At 42.0% G+C, this 13934-nt stretch overlaps 1 protein-coding gene across 1 annotated transcript in view; it reads left to right on the forward strand.

Annotated features, from left to right (window-relative positions):
- The window catches only part of adamtsl2 (ADAMTS-like 2), a 251356-nt gene that overhangs the window by 82178 nt on the left and 155244 nt on the right, over window positions 1–13934 (forward strand). The window contains exon 11 of the mRNA XM_043719728.1: window positions 2188–2554. Coding sequence (XP_043575663.1) covers window positions 2188–2554 — 367 coding nt within the window. The remainder of the gene's footprint in view (window positions 1–2187; window positions 2555–13934) is intronic.

Raw genomic sequence — 13934 nt, forward strand, 5'->3', positions numbered from 1 at the left:
TTGCAGATGATATGAAGATTGGTGGAGTTGTGGATAGTGAGGAGGGCTCTTGTCGGCTGCAAAGGGACTTGGATATGATGCAGAGCTGGGCTGAGGAGTGGCAGATGGAGTTCAATCCTGCCAAGTGTGAGGTTGTCCATTTTGGAAGGAGAAATAAGAATGCGGAATACAGGGTTAATGGTAGGGTTCTTAGTGAGGTGGAGGGACAGAGTGATCTTGGGGTCTATGTTCATAGATCTTTGAAAGTTGCTACTCAGGTGGATAGAGCTTGTAAGAAGGCCTGTGGTGTATTAGCGTTCATTGAATTCCAGAGTCGTGAAGTGATGTTGCAACTGTACAGGACTTTGGTTAGGCCACATTTGGAGTACTGTGTGCAGTTCTGGTCGCCTCACTTTAGGAAAGATGTGGAAGCTTTGGAGAGGGTGCAGAGGAGATTTACCAGGATGTTGCCTGGAATGGAGAATAGGTCGTATGAGGATAGGTTGAGAGTGCTAGGCCTTTTCTCGTTGGAACGGCGAAGGATGAGGGGTGACTTGATAGAGGTTTATAAAATGATCAGAGGAATAGATAGAGTAGACAGAAACTTTTTCCCTGTGTACCACAGAGTGTTACAAGGGGACATAAATTTAAGGTGAAGGGTGGGAGGTATAGGGGAGATGTCAGGAATAGGTTCTTTACCCAGAGAGTGGTGGGGGCGTGGAATGCTCTGCCTGTGGGAGTGGCAGAGTCAGAATCATTGGCGACCTTTAAGCGGCAATTGGATTGGTACATGGATGGGTACTTAAGCTAGGACAAATGTTCGGCACAACTTCGTGTGCCGAAGGGCCTGTTCTGTGCTGTATTGTTCTATGTTCTATATATTGTGTTGGCATTTATTGGTAGGATGGTCAAGTTTCGGAGCCATGAGGTCATGCTTCAGCTGTACAAAACACCAGTAAGGTAATACCTTTATATTCACTGGAGTTCAGAAGAATGAGGGGAGTTGGGGGGTGATTCTCATAGAAACCTATAAAATTCTAACAAGATAGATGCAGGAATGATGTTCCCAGTGGCAGGGGAGTCTAGAACCAGGGGTCACAGGCTAAGGATACAGGGTAGACCATTTAGGACTGCGATGAGGTGAAATTTCTTCACCCAGAGAGTGATGAGACTGTGAAATTTGCTTTCATAGAAAACAGTCAAGGCCAAAACATTGAGAGATTTCTGGAAGTAATTGGATATAGCATTTGGGGCTAAAGGGATCAAAATTTATGCGGTAAAAGCAAAAATAGGCTGTTGAGTTGAATGATCAACCATGATCATGATGCTTGGCAAAGCACACTCAAAGTCTACTCTTACTTTATTATATTTCTATGATTATCTGATTAGGCATGGTCTCCTTGAATAATGGAGTACTCTTGATGGGCTGAATGGCCTAATTCTGCACCTGTATCTAATGGTGTCATGGGAGAGAGTTCCAGGATTTTGACCCAGTAGCACTAAATGGTAATGCATTGCCAAGTCCTGATGGTGAGTGGCTTGGCGAAGAACTTCCATGGTGTTCCTATGCATTTTCTACCTTTTTTGACCTTTTTAGATAGCAGTGACCATGAACTTGGAAGGGGCTGTTTATGGAGCCGTGGTGAATTTGTGCAATGCATCTTTGAGATGGTATGCGCTATGCATCGGTGGTAGTGGGAATCAATGTTTAGGATGTAGTGCCAGTCGAGTAGTTTGCTTTGTCTTGAGTGATGTCAAACTTCTTTAATGTTGTTGGAACTGTATGCATCCAGGAAAGTGGGAGTGCTCAATCACATCCTTACTAGTTCTCTATAATCGGGCAGTCTTTCGGGAGTTATGAGGTGAGTTGCTCACTGTAGGATCCTGCCCTCTGACCTGCTTTTGCAGCCACAAAATTTATATTTTTAGGCTAATTCAATTTCTTGTCAATGCTAACTGTCAGGATGTTGATTGTGGGGGATTTGGTGCTGGTAATTCATTGCCTGAAACCTGTTTGATGTGAATGTTACTTGCCCTTTGTTTCTCTCAACCAAGGCATTCTTTGAATTAATATAATATTCTGTTCATTTTAATGTATGTATTATCTCAACTGTTCAGATGCCATGAACTGCACTTAGTGAAACATGTACAAGCGCACATGCTGTACGAATGGTGACGGTGTTCTAATTGATCCTGTTGCATTCTTAGTTACTTATTCAAAGTGGCAAGAACCCTTATGTTACCTATGAATATACAATACCACGGATTCTACACTTCAAAAGACTTCGACCTTCCTTTGATTCATTTTACTACATGCCTGGGTCAGATTCTCAAGGCATAGAATTTGATGATGGGCGCCTTGACGCGAGTTATGACTTGGATAGTGAAGAGAATCTGGCCAATTTTCATCCTAATGCAAGTTACAGTGAGAGACTTTCAAAGAAAATTTCAGAACAAGGAAACAAGGTGTTAGGAACAGTGAACAATCTGGCTGGTTTTGACGTGAGCAGCACTGTCTATGATGAAACAGCTCGTAATCTTAAATCAGAAGATGAGAACATACAGCAAAGCAAAGGTATGGTTTACTGAGATTTTGGCAAAACAGTTCATAAGAGCAAAATGAAATACTTTTAGATTATTTTCAATTTTCTTATTCTTTTCCTCTGGGCTTTCTGGAACTCTGTACACCTTCTCCAAATTTTCATTTAATTTATCCATTAACTTTTTGGCAGCCAAGTGAGCAGAATGTACATTTACATTGGAGTGAGGTAGTGGTGAAAAGGACAAGAAATGAAATAGTATATTGATTTGCCCTTGCGTCCATTCTCTCCCCCCCCCCCCCCCCCCCCCCCCACCCCCACCTCATTTGCATTGTTGCAATAGCCAGTGTACTTTTCTTTTTCTCATTTGCTCAAGATGTGGACATCATTGGCAAGGCCAGCATTTATTGCCCATCTCTAATTGCCCTTGAGAAGCTGGGGATGAGCAGTGTTCTTGAACTCCTCCTGGGTTCCATGTCATGAAGGTGTTCCCCTCGTGCTCTTAAGGAGCAGCTTAAACAAGCAAAAGTTGATTGGATTTGTCCTTTTTCTTGGCCTGACATAACCTACATAGAGGCACTACAACAATTGTTCATTACTGTCTGGCACAAAATTAAAATACAAAAGGTGGCCTGGCCATGGTTGATTGGGGAAATTAGAAGTGGAATTAGATTCAATTGTGAGATTCAGCAAAGGGATTGAGAGGGGGAAGTTGAGAGTAAGTTGTGGGAACATCCAACTGATGATAAAAGGTATGTGAGGAGAAAAAAATTAGTGAAGACTAATGTGGGCCAATTGCAATCTGAAACTGGAGAAGTTAAAATAGGGGACATTGAGGTCCCAGACAAATTAAATGCATACTTTAGTTATGTCTTCACCCTGAGTACACAGAACAACAAGGTGGCTCAGTAGTTAATACTGTTGCCTTGCAGTGCCAGGGACCCAGATACGATTCCAGCCTTGGGCAACTGTCTGTGTGGAGTTTGCACGTTGTCCCCTGTTTGAATGGGTTTCCTCCGGGTGCTGTGGTTTCCTCCATAATCCAAAAGGATGTGCAGATTATGTGGAATGGCCGTGCTAATTTCCTCCGTGTCCAAGATTGTGCAGGCTAGGTGGATTAGCCTTGGGAAATGCAGGGTTACAGGGATAGGTGAGGTGGGTCTGGGTGAGATGCTGTTTGGAGGGATGGTGTGGACTCGATGGGCCGAATGGCCTGCTTCCACATGATGGAGATGATCTGAAGGGCATGATCAGCTATGAGAATTTTAGACTTGGGTAAAGCCAATTTTAATTGTTTTTTTTATTTTGTTTGTGGGATGGGAGTGTCACTGGCTGGCCAGCATTTGTTGACTGTCCCATATAATAAGAATAGACATTGCCCAAAGAAAGCAGGGAACTTCTGCCAATGGGTAAAACAAACAATGGAGAATGCTGAGAAATACACTTAGCACAACACCGTTTATATCCTCAAGAGCGAAAAGCTCTACTTCACTGGAAAAACAGCCATGGTCAAATAAAGTTATATCTAAAGACTCCTGAAGAAGGGCTCATGCCCAAAACGTTGATTCTCCTCCTTGGATGCTGCCTGACCTGCTGTGCTTTTCCAGCAACACATTTTCAGCTCTGATCTCCAGCATCTGCCGTCTTCACTTTCTCCTATATCTAAAGACTTGTACAGTTAATGGTAGGGCTCTACATATTGGTGTGGAACAGAGACCTAGGTACAAAGTTCTTTGAAAGTTGCACCACAGGAGACTGGGTAGTGAAGTTGTTTAGCATGCTTGACTTCGTTGCTCATATCATTGAGCATAGGAGTTGGAGCATCATGTTAAGGTTGTGAAGGACATTGAGACCACTTTTGGAGTATTGTGTACATTTCTAGTTATCCTGTCATAGGAAGGATACTATCAAATTAAAGTGGGTTCAGAAAAGATTTACCAGGATGTTCTCAGGACTAGTGGGTTTGAAATATAAGGATAGGCTGAGCCTTTTTTCACTGGAGTTGAGGGGTGGCCTTGCAGAGGTTTATAAAATCCAGAGGGTCATAGATAAGGTGAATAGCAAAGGTCTTTTCCCAAGTTCAAAACTATGGAACATATATTTAAGGTGAGAGGGGAAAGATGTCAAGAGGACCTGAGGGGCAACATTTTCACACTGTGGATGGTTTGTATGTGGAATGAATTGCTAGAGGAAGTGGTAAATGCAGATACAATTTCACATTTAACAGGTATTTGGACAGGTATATGAATAGGAAAAGTTTAGAAGGATATGAGCTAAACTCAGGCATGTAGAACTAAATTAGTTTGGAAAACTTGGTTGGTATGGATGAGTTGAACCAAAGGGTCTGTTTCTGCACTGTATAACTCCAAAGAGATAAGGGACAGCATAAAACAATAAGGTAGGCCTTATAAAAATGCAAAAAATAAGCAAAGATCCTGCTGAATGGGAGATACAAAAACCTGCAAATGGCCACAAAGCAGCTTACAAGAGCTAGTGAAAGTGCTTATGAAAGTAAATATGCAATAAACCTCAATCAACAAGAAGGAATGTTTTTGTGACATAAAGGGAAGGCAGGGATCTGAAGCAATGTTGGCCTGCTAATGACTGAAATTAGGGGAATTGCCAATGACTATGGGGAAATGACAAACCTGTTGAATACATGCCACTATATTTATAATAGGAAAGGAGGATGATTTGGTGGAAGAAATGAAATTAATAGTGGCTGGGGGGGAGACGGGGACTGAATAAAATTAACGTGTAAAACAGTTAATGAGGAAATTAATGGCATTAAAGAGAGATTCCCAGGACCTGACCATTTCTTTCCAAAGGTGTTAAGGCTGTAGGGGAGCATTTTGTAGATGCCCTAACTCCAATCTTTCAGCGTTCCCTCAATCCAGGAGTTATCCGTCTTGATTAGAAAATTGCACACCAGTTTTTTAAACAGATGGCAGAAGAGAGAAAGCCAGGGAATTATAGACCAGTTAGCCTAACATCTGTGATTGGGAAATGGTTTGAATCTATAACCAAGGATGGGTTGAATACCTGGCAAATTTTCAGTTAATCAGGGAGAGCCAGCATAGATTCATGGTTGGTCATGTGTGACAAGCCTCATTGAAGTTTTTTTATGAAGAGCTAACTAAGACAGTAGACAGGGGAATGTCTATGGATGTTTTTTATCAAATGCCTTCTGTAAGTTTTTAATATAAAGTCCCACAAGAGATTGTTAACAAAGGTAGAAACCCACAGAGTTGAGGGTAAATTACTGACATGGCTACAAAATGGTTGGGAGGAAGGTGACCAAGCAAGGATAATGGATAGGTCTCAAATTAGCAGGATGTGACTACTGGAGTCCCATAAGGAATGGTTTTAGTGCCTCAATTATTCACATTATTTATTGACAACTTTAATAATGGTATAGAAGGTCATATCTAAGTTTGATGCCACCTAACTTTGTGCCAATTTAGACAGTATATATGATAGCATGAACTTAGAGGAATGTGAAGGTGAGACAAGGTGAATGGGCCAAACTGTGGTGGATGGAGTTTAATTAAGCAAGTTTGAGACTATCCATTTTGGAACGAGAGAGAATAGATGAACATACCCTGTATTTAACTTCATTCCACCTAGGAAGTATGTCCAAAGAGGCTTAGGGTTCAGGTGCATAGATGTTTAAAATGTTACAGACTAGTACAGAAAATAATCAAGAAAGCTGATAGCATGTTGGCCTTTGTATCTAGAGGACTGGAATACCAGAATGCAGAAGTTGTTACAGTTATACAAAACCCAAGACCCCACTTGGAATACTGTGAACAGATCTGGACACCATACCTTAGGAAAGATATATTGGTCGAGAGGAAGTGGTAGACGTTTGGAACACTTCCACAAATGACAGTGGATTCTAGATCAGTTGTTAATTTTAAATCTGAGTTCTATACATTTTTGTTAAGCAAATGTACTAAAGAATGTAGGCCAAAGGCAGGTGCATGGAGTTAGAACACTGATCAGCCACAACCATATTGAATGGCAGAACAGACTTGAAGGGCTGAATGGCCTGCTTCTGTTCCTATCTTCACTGAGGGAAGAAACAAGAACTATCCTTGAATGAAAGATTAAAAGAATTTGGGAGCATGAGGAATTGAAAGTAATTAGTTTTAGTAGAAAGGTTGAGTTGGAAAAGTTAATGGGACTGGGGGTTAATAAGTCCCCAGAGCCTGATTGTACATCTCAATGCTAAAAGAAATCACTATGAAGAGAGTAGATGCTTTACTGAAGAACATCCAAACTTATGCGCACTTTTTGAATAGTTCCTGTAGATTGTATGGTAAGAAATGTCATTCTACTACTTTAAGAGATGTCGAAGGAAACTGGGAACTACAGACCTGGTACACTTGCGTCAATGGTAGAGAAGTGCTAGAAACTATTAAAAATAGATGTAATAAATGGATTGTTACATAGTAATGATCTGATTGGACAATGTCTGTCTGAATGGATTGGAACAGGAACCTTCATTTGACAATCTCTTTGAGAATTCCTAGAGAATGTTAGTAACTGAATTGGTAAAGGGCAATTGGTAGATGTAGTATAATAATGGGATTTTCAGAAGGCGTTTTGATAAATCATAAGATAAAACATGTCTATTCTTAAGGGGCTTGATAGGGTAAATGTTGAGAGGATGTTCCCCGTGTGGAAGAGATGCCAACTTAAGACTGAGATGAAGAGGAATTTCTTCTCCCAGAGGCTTGAGTCTTTAGAATTGCTTGGCATCAAGAGATGTGGGGATAAAGTTCTTGTATATATTTAAGGCTGGGATAGATTCTTTATTAATAGGGGAATCAAGGCTAACAGGAAAAGGCAGGAAAGTGGACATGCACTTCAGATCAACTATGATCTTATTGAATGGTAGAGCAGGCCTGAGGAGCCAAATGGCCTATTCCTGTTCCTACTACTTATTGTCTTTTGAGGTTTGTTTTGCACAATTAAAGTATGGGGTATATTATTTTGGTATAAGTTTAAGGATTGGCTAACAGACAAAAAGCAGAATAGGAATAAACTGGTCATTCTTGCGCTTCAACACTCATCATAATTTGCCAATGCAAGAATCTGTACTATGCAGAATCTTCCCATTTGCCAGTAAAATGTGTAAAGTTCATGTCACTTGGTTCGCCATGCCCTGAAGCAAACTTTCTCATGAAATCCTCTGCTTTTAATTTCATTAATTATACATCTGTGATGTTAGTTATATTTCTTGGAGTCACACGACTGGAGAGCTGGAAATGCTTGCTGATGTTGAGACCTTCTACAGAAGTAGTGCCAGAAGACTGGAGGATAGCAAATGTGGTTCCCTTGTTCAAAAAGGGGAGTAGGGATAACCCTAGTAACTATAGGCCGGTGAGTCTCACTTCTGTTGTGGGCAAAGTCTTAGAGAGAATTGTAAGGGATAGGATTTATGCACATCTGGATAGGAATAATGTGATCAAGGATAGTCAGCATGGTTTTGTGAAGGGCAAGTCGTGCCTCACAAACCTTATTGAATTCTTTGAAAAGGTGACGAAGGAGGTTGATGAGGGCAAAGCGGTAGATGTGGTATATATGGATATTAGTAAGGCGTTTGATAAGGTTCCCCATGGTAAGCTACTTCAAAAAATACGGAGGTATGGCATTGAGGGCGAGTTGACTTGGCTTGTATCTGACATCAAAGTCAAATCCTTGCACCTTGACAAGTAAATGCTGCGAATGTGCCAGTGCACTCATTAGCTATTGATGACAGATCATTTCTAATAGCTAATGGTCCATTTCAATGGTGAATTTCTTCCGAGTAAACAGATGAGAAATCTCACAGTGTCAAATATCAGAGGAAATATCTCATGCTCAATATTAGAACAGCTGGCTTGTGCAGATGTCAGGGATTTTGAACCAAAAGACCTCGGATCTTCATCTTGGGAAAGGCACAGACCCAGGACTTTTTGCAATGCATCTACTTCTGGAATTATGTCTTTCCCAGGATCACAGTCTGGCATTAAACAAGATTTTGTTGACGGAAATTGCTTGAGGCAAAGACGTCATCTTGCCACACACAGAAGGGACATCATTTTTGAGCAAATCTCTCAGCAGGGATACCTTTTCCACAAAGTTGGTAATACCTGGCAAGGAAAGTTGATGATGTGAGGCGAGAGTGTCTCCTTATCCAGCATAATGGACATTTGCTTAGATCTCGTCTTGTGTAAGGAGACAGGAATAATGAATGATCTGCATAGCTTTAAATTAAGGGGGGGTAGATATAGGACTGAAGTTAGGGGTAGGTTCTTCACTCAGCGAGTCGTAAGTTCATGGAATGCCCTGCCAGTAGCAGTGGTGGACTCTCCCTCTTTATGGGCATTTAAGCGGGCATTGGATAGGTATATGGAGGATAGTGGGTTAGTATAGGTTAGGTGGGCTTGGATCAGCTCAACATCGAGGGCCAAAGGGCCTGTACTGCGCTGTATTCTTCTAAGTATGCTGCCATATTTAAACCTGACTGCATATCACTTCAGATGCTGTTAGTCAGGAATGGCCCCTCTCATTCAGGAATGGCCCCTCTCATTAGTGATTTTAACCTCCAACAAGGAGAACTCCTGAAGAAAGACCAGTCAATTCCCTGTTTTGCAGAGAGATTTAGGTATGCTTGTTGATGGGCTGGTAGAGAAAATGCAAAGTCACCACACCTGCCGCAGCCGTCTTGGACACTGGTTAAGGCATGGGTCAGTGTTGTATCCTGAATGAAGCAGCACATCCAGCAGTGCAGAAAGAAGGTCAGTGATTTTCTGCAAACACAAAGGTAAATGCCACCATTCTTTCTGTTAACTGTTACTCACAAGGTGAGTACTCCAGTCTTATTCTGCTACTGCACATACATGTCTCCAAGGCTCAGCATCACATTGGCTCAATGGCTCTTACTCACTTCATACTCCCAAACTAATAACCTTTCCAGCCTCCGTTCTTCCACCTTACTGACTGGGGACACCTCACCACCTCTTTTCATTCTCTACACTCCTGCCTCTTTGTAGCAGTGCAGAGGGCAGCGCTTAGGCTCCTCAATCCCTCACAGTAATCACTGTGTTGCTCTCTTATCGCCACTAATACAAGCTCATTCTTAAACTCCGCAAGCGATTTTGCATCTTCCACAACTATTTCCCTTTGTTTTATATCAGCATTCGTGGCAGCTAATATCATCTAGCTAACTTTCACAAAGAGGCCAGCGCTTGAGACCTTCAGCTCCAACTCTGAGAGAGGAACATTGAACCCTCAGAGGATACACTGGCAAGGTATACACCTGCGTCCTTTAATAACTCCATATCCTTTCTAAATTGAATTCAAGTCTAAAATACTGAAGATATCACTAGTTACTGCAACCAGACAAGCAACACTCCAAGACTCCAACCTCAGAATTCCTGAAGACCAGAGATCTTCCTATGTCGCATTGAACCCCAGTTCTCAACTATTAATGACTTGGTCAAACTACAGCCACAGGAACATAAAGCCAGAGGCACTGTAAATTGATTTGATAGATGGAGGATCCACCAATGCTAGTAATACTGTGGTGGTGCTGTGCATCTGGCTGCAATTGTCTTGGAGAGCCCAGGTTCTTCATAATCAGAGCCTGCCTGATAGGCACACTGACCTGTAGTCCATTACTCAATCCAAAGTTGCTCAGCGTGAATGGTGAAGCAAGAGGGAGAGAAGGGATCTCAACCTCATTCCAAGTGTCCCTTTCTCAGAAAGATAGCCTGGTGCTTCTTATCAAGGTATTCCAGAAGTGCCCACTCTCCACCTCATCTCATCACTGATCCCAAAGCCTGCAGTAGAAGTTGATTGTAGAGAGTTAGCCTGCACCGAAGCAACACTCGGCAGTCACAGGCCTTCCATGCCCAAAGGCACTAGGAGTTAGTTGCCCAACTGTTCCAAGCTAACAGCCAGATACAACGGGATCCCTCTGCCCTAGCTTTGTAAGTCGAGGCAACACTTCGTTGTAATGAGAAAGAGGAAGATGGAAACTTGAGGGCACGTTGGTGACACTCTTGTAGGTGACTGCCTTGTTGACTGCAGGTAGCTTCAAATGTCAGGGATCCTTCAACTATGATGTTGAGGGCTGCAGCCATGCTGTTGCTCTTTTTAATGTTGATAACAGGCTAAATGCTTTGTACAGCAAATGTGCTGAAGTTGGCATAAATCATTCCCCCTTTGCATGCACCTGTGACTGAGAAAATGGAATATGTGAGGAATCCATACATCTTCAGAAAACTGATTAGTTTATGTATTAGCTTTTCGAGGGAGTGCATGGCTCTTCAAGGTTGGAGAGCTGTGCAATGGGCAGCTCAAATGTCGACTCTCCCTCATCGTACATTGGCCTGTGGAGAGAAACTGCACAAAGCACTGTCCCTTGCAATTTTGCCACTGTCCTGAAGGACACTCAAGCAGTTCATGTTAACTTAGCAATGATGCACACTGTCTGAATCACTGAAGTCACAAGGATGTTTCTCGGGAATCATCTCAATCTGTTGGCTGGTATGACAGAGTTTGTTCACAAATCTTGGATATGAGTCAGATGTTTTAAGAAAATCCGTGAATGGTCAGTAGGACATACTGTGTGCACATAAAATGAGGTTACCCGGACGATCTCAACCCTTGCGAGGGATCTCTTGGTTCGCGATTGGTCAAATAAACACTAGCAGTTCGGTCTCATTCAGCAAGATTTAATGGCCAGGCTAAGGTTATCCAGCAATACTGGTTAAGCACCTCTGCACCCTGGATAAACTGCACGCTTAGTTTAAAACACAGATGTTTTTATAGGTCTCTTAACAAACAGTACAGCTTTAATTTCAAAGTTAATCCAATAAAATGAAATAAAATGACAAATAGACATAAAATTGAGCTAATAATATTTCCTGGGAACTGACTGGTTTTGCACGTTTTTATCTCTTGTCACCTGAATCCCAAGGCCAGTTAGAATACTTTAATAATGTCATATCTTGCTTAGTTAATTCATTCTATGAAGAAGACATTGTTTGCTAATCTCTTTCAATTAGTTCAGGAATGCAGCTTTGAGCAGAGTTAGGTGCCATTTTAAACAGAATTGTTAGTTTGCAGCCCAGAAGCCACTTCAGAACAAAACATTGCATTAAGAAGCCATTTTGTAGTTAGTAAAGGCATGCATTAAATGACTGCTTCTGACAACAGCCTAAATCCAGATTTTTAGATCCTCAACCCGAATATATCACGTGGATAATGTGGCATTTACGCAGCAACACAAAAGAATCACAATTATAAATGATGCAGAAGGAGGCTATTCACAATATATATATTAATATAAGTTAGATGAGGGAATTAAATGTAATATCTCAAGTTTGCAGATGACATAAAGTTTGAGTGGGAGGCTGAGCTGTGAAAAAAGATACAGAGATGCTTCAGTGTGATTTGGACAAGCTAAGTGAGTGGGCAAATGCATCATTGATGAAGTATAATGTGAATAAATCTGAATTTATCCACTTTGTTAGAAAAAGCAGAAAGGCAGATTATTATCTGAACAGTGATGGATAAACAGAGTTTAAACAAGACCTGGGTGTCCTTATACCCCTGTCGTTGAAAGTAATTAGGTAGGTGTAGCAGACTGTGATGAACGCAAAGGTTTATGGGCTTCAGGGCAAGGGGATTTGAGTACAGGTGCAGGGATGTTTTGCTGCATTCTAAGACCAAAGCTGAAATGTGATTAGATTACTTAAAGTGTGGAAGCAGGCCCTTCGGCCCAAGTCCACACCGACCCTCCGAAGAGCAACCCACCCCCTGATGTTTACCCCTTCACTTAACCCTACGGGACATTTAGCACGACCGATTAACCTAACCTGCACGTTTTTGGACTGTGGGAGGAAACCGGAGCACCCGGAGGAAACCCACGCAGACAGTGGGAGAGCGTGCAAACTCCACACAGACAGTTGCCTGAGGTGGGAATTGAACCCGGGTCTCTGGCTCTGTGAGGTAGCAGTGCTAACCACCGTGCCACCCAATGTGTGCATTTTTGTTCTCCTTATCTGAAGAAGGATGTTCTGGGTATGGAGGGAGTGCAATGAAGGTTCATCAGGCCGATTCCTGGAATGGAGAACTGACTTATGAAGAGAGACTAGATTGATTAGGATGAGACAGTCTAAATGTAGGAAGGATATTCCTGATGATTAGGGAGTACAGAACTAGGGGTCACAGTCTAACGATACGGAGTAAGGCACTTTGGGCTCAGATGAAGGGAAATTTCTTCGCTGAGAATGGTGAGCCCGTGAAATTTTCTGCCAAACAAAGCAAGTGAGGCTAAAACACTGAATGTTTTCAAGAAGGGATTAGACGTGGTTCTTAGATTTAAAGCAATCAGTATTGGGAGAAAGTGGGAACAGGACACTGAATTGGATGATCAACCATGAACATGTTGAATTGCGGACCAGGCTTGAGGAGCCAAATTGCCTACTCGTGTTCCAATTTTCTGTGTTTATATATTTGACCTATTTGTGTCTATACCAGCTCTAAGCATTTTGACTTAGTGCCAGTCTTCTACCATTTTACCATAATCCTGCACATTATTTCTATTTAAATAATTTCTAATTCTCTCTTAAATGTCTCAGTTAAACCTGCCTCCACTACATTTGCAGATTGTGCATTCCAGATCCCAGCTCCTCCCTGTTTGGAAAAAATTTTCTCACCTTGCATTGGCTTCTTTTGGCTAACACTGACTCCGTGCCCTTGCATCTCAATTCACAAGTGGGAGCAGTTTCTTCCTGGCTACTCTGTCCAAATTCTGTATGATTTTGAAAACTTATACCAAAACTCTTAAACCTTGTCTTCTCTAAGGGAAATATTACCAATTTTGATTTCTGATCTGAAGTTTCTCATCTCTGGAACCATTTTTGTCAACCTCTTCTGCACTCTCTCCAATGCATTTGCATCCTTCCTAAACTCTGGCTCCCAGAGTTGTACACAGTATACCAGGGGAGACAATGGCCCAGTGATTTTATTGTTAGACTATTCATCCATAAACTCAAGTAGTGTTCAGCAGACCAGGATTTGAATCCTGCCATAGCAGATGTTGAATTTGAATTCAGTTAGTATCTGGAAATTCATTCTGGATTAGTGGTGCTGGAAGAGCACAGCAGTTCAGGCAGCATCCAAGGAGCAGCGAAATCGACGTTTTGGGCAAAAGCCCTTCAGGAATAAAGGCAGTGAGCCTGAAGCGTGGAGAGATAAGGAAGAGGAGGGTGGGGGGGGGGAGAAAGTAGCATAGAGTACAATGGGTGAGTGGGGAAGGGGATGAAGGTGATAGGTCAGGGAGGAGAGGGTGGAGTGGATAGGTGGAAAAGGAGATAGGCAGGTAGGACAAGTCCAGACAAGTCATGGGGACAG

Source organism: Chiloscyllium plagiosum, chromosome 30 (genome assembly GCF_004010195.1).
Source record: "Chiloscyllium plagiosum isolate BGI_BamShark_2017 chromosome 30, ASM401019v2, whole genome shotgun sequence".
Classification (NCBI taxonomy): Eukaryota; Metazoa; Chordata; class Chondrichthyes; order Orectolobiformes; family Hemiscylliidae; genus Chiloscyllium; species Chiloscyllium plagiosum.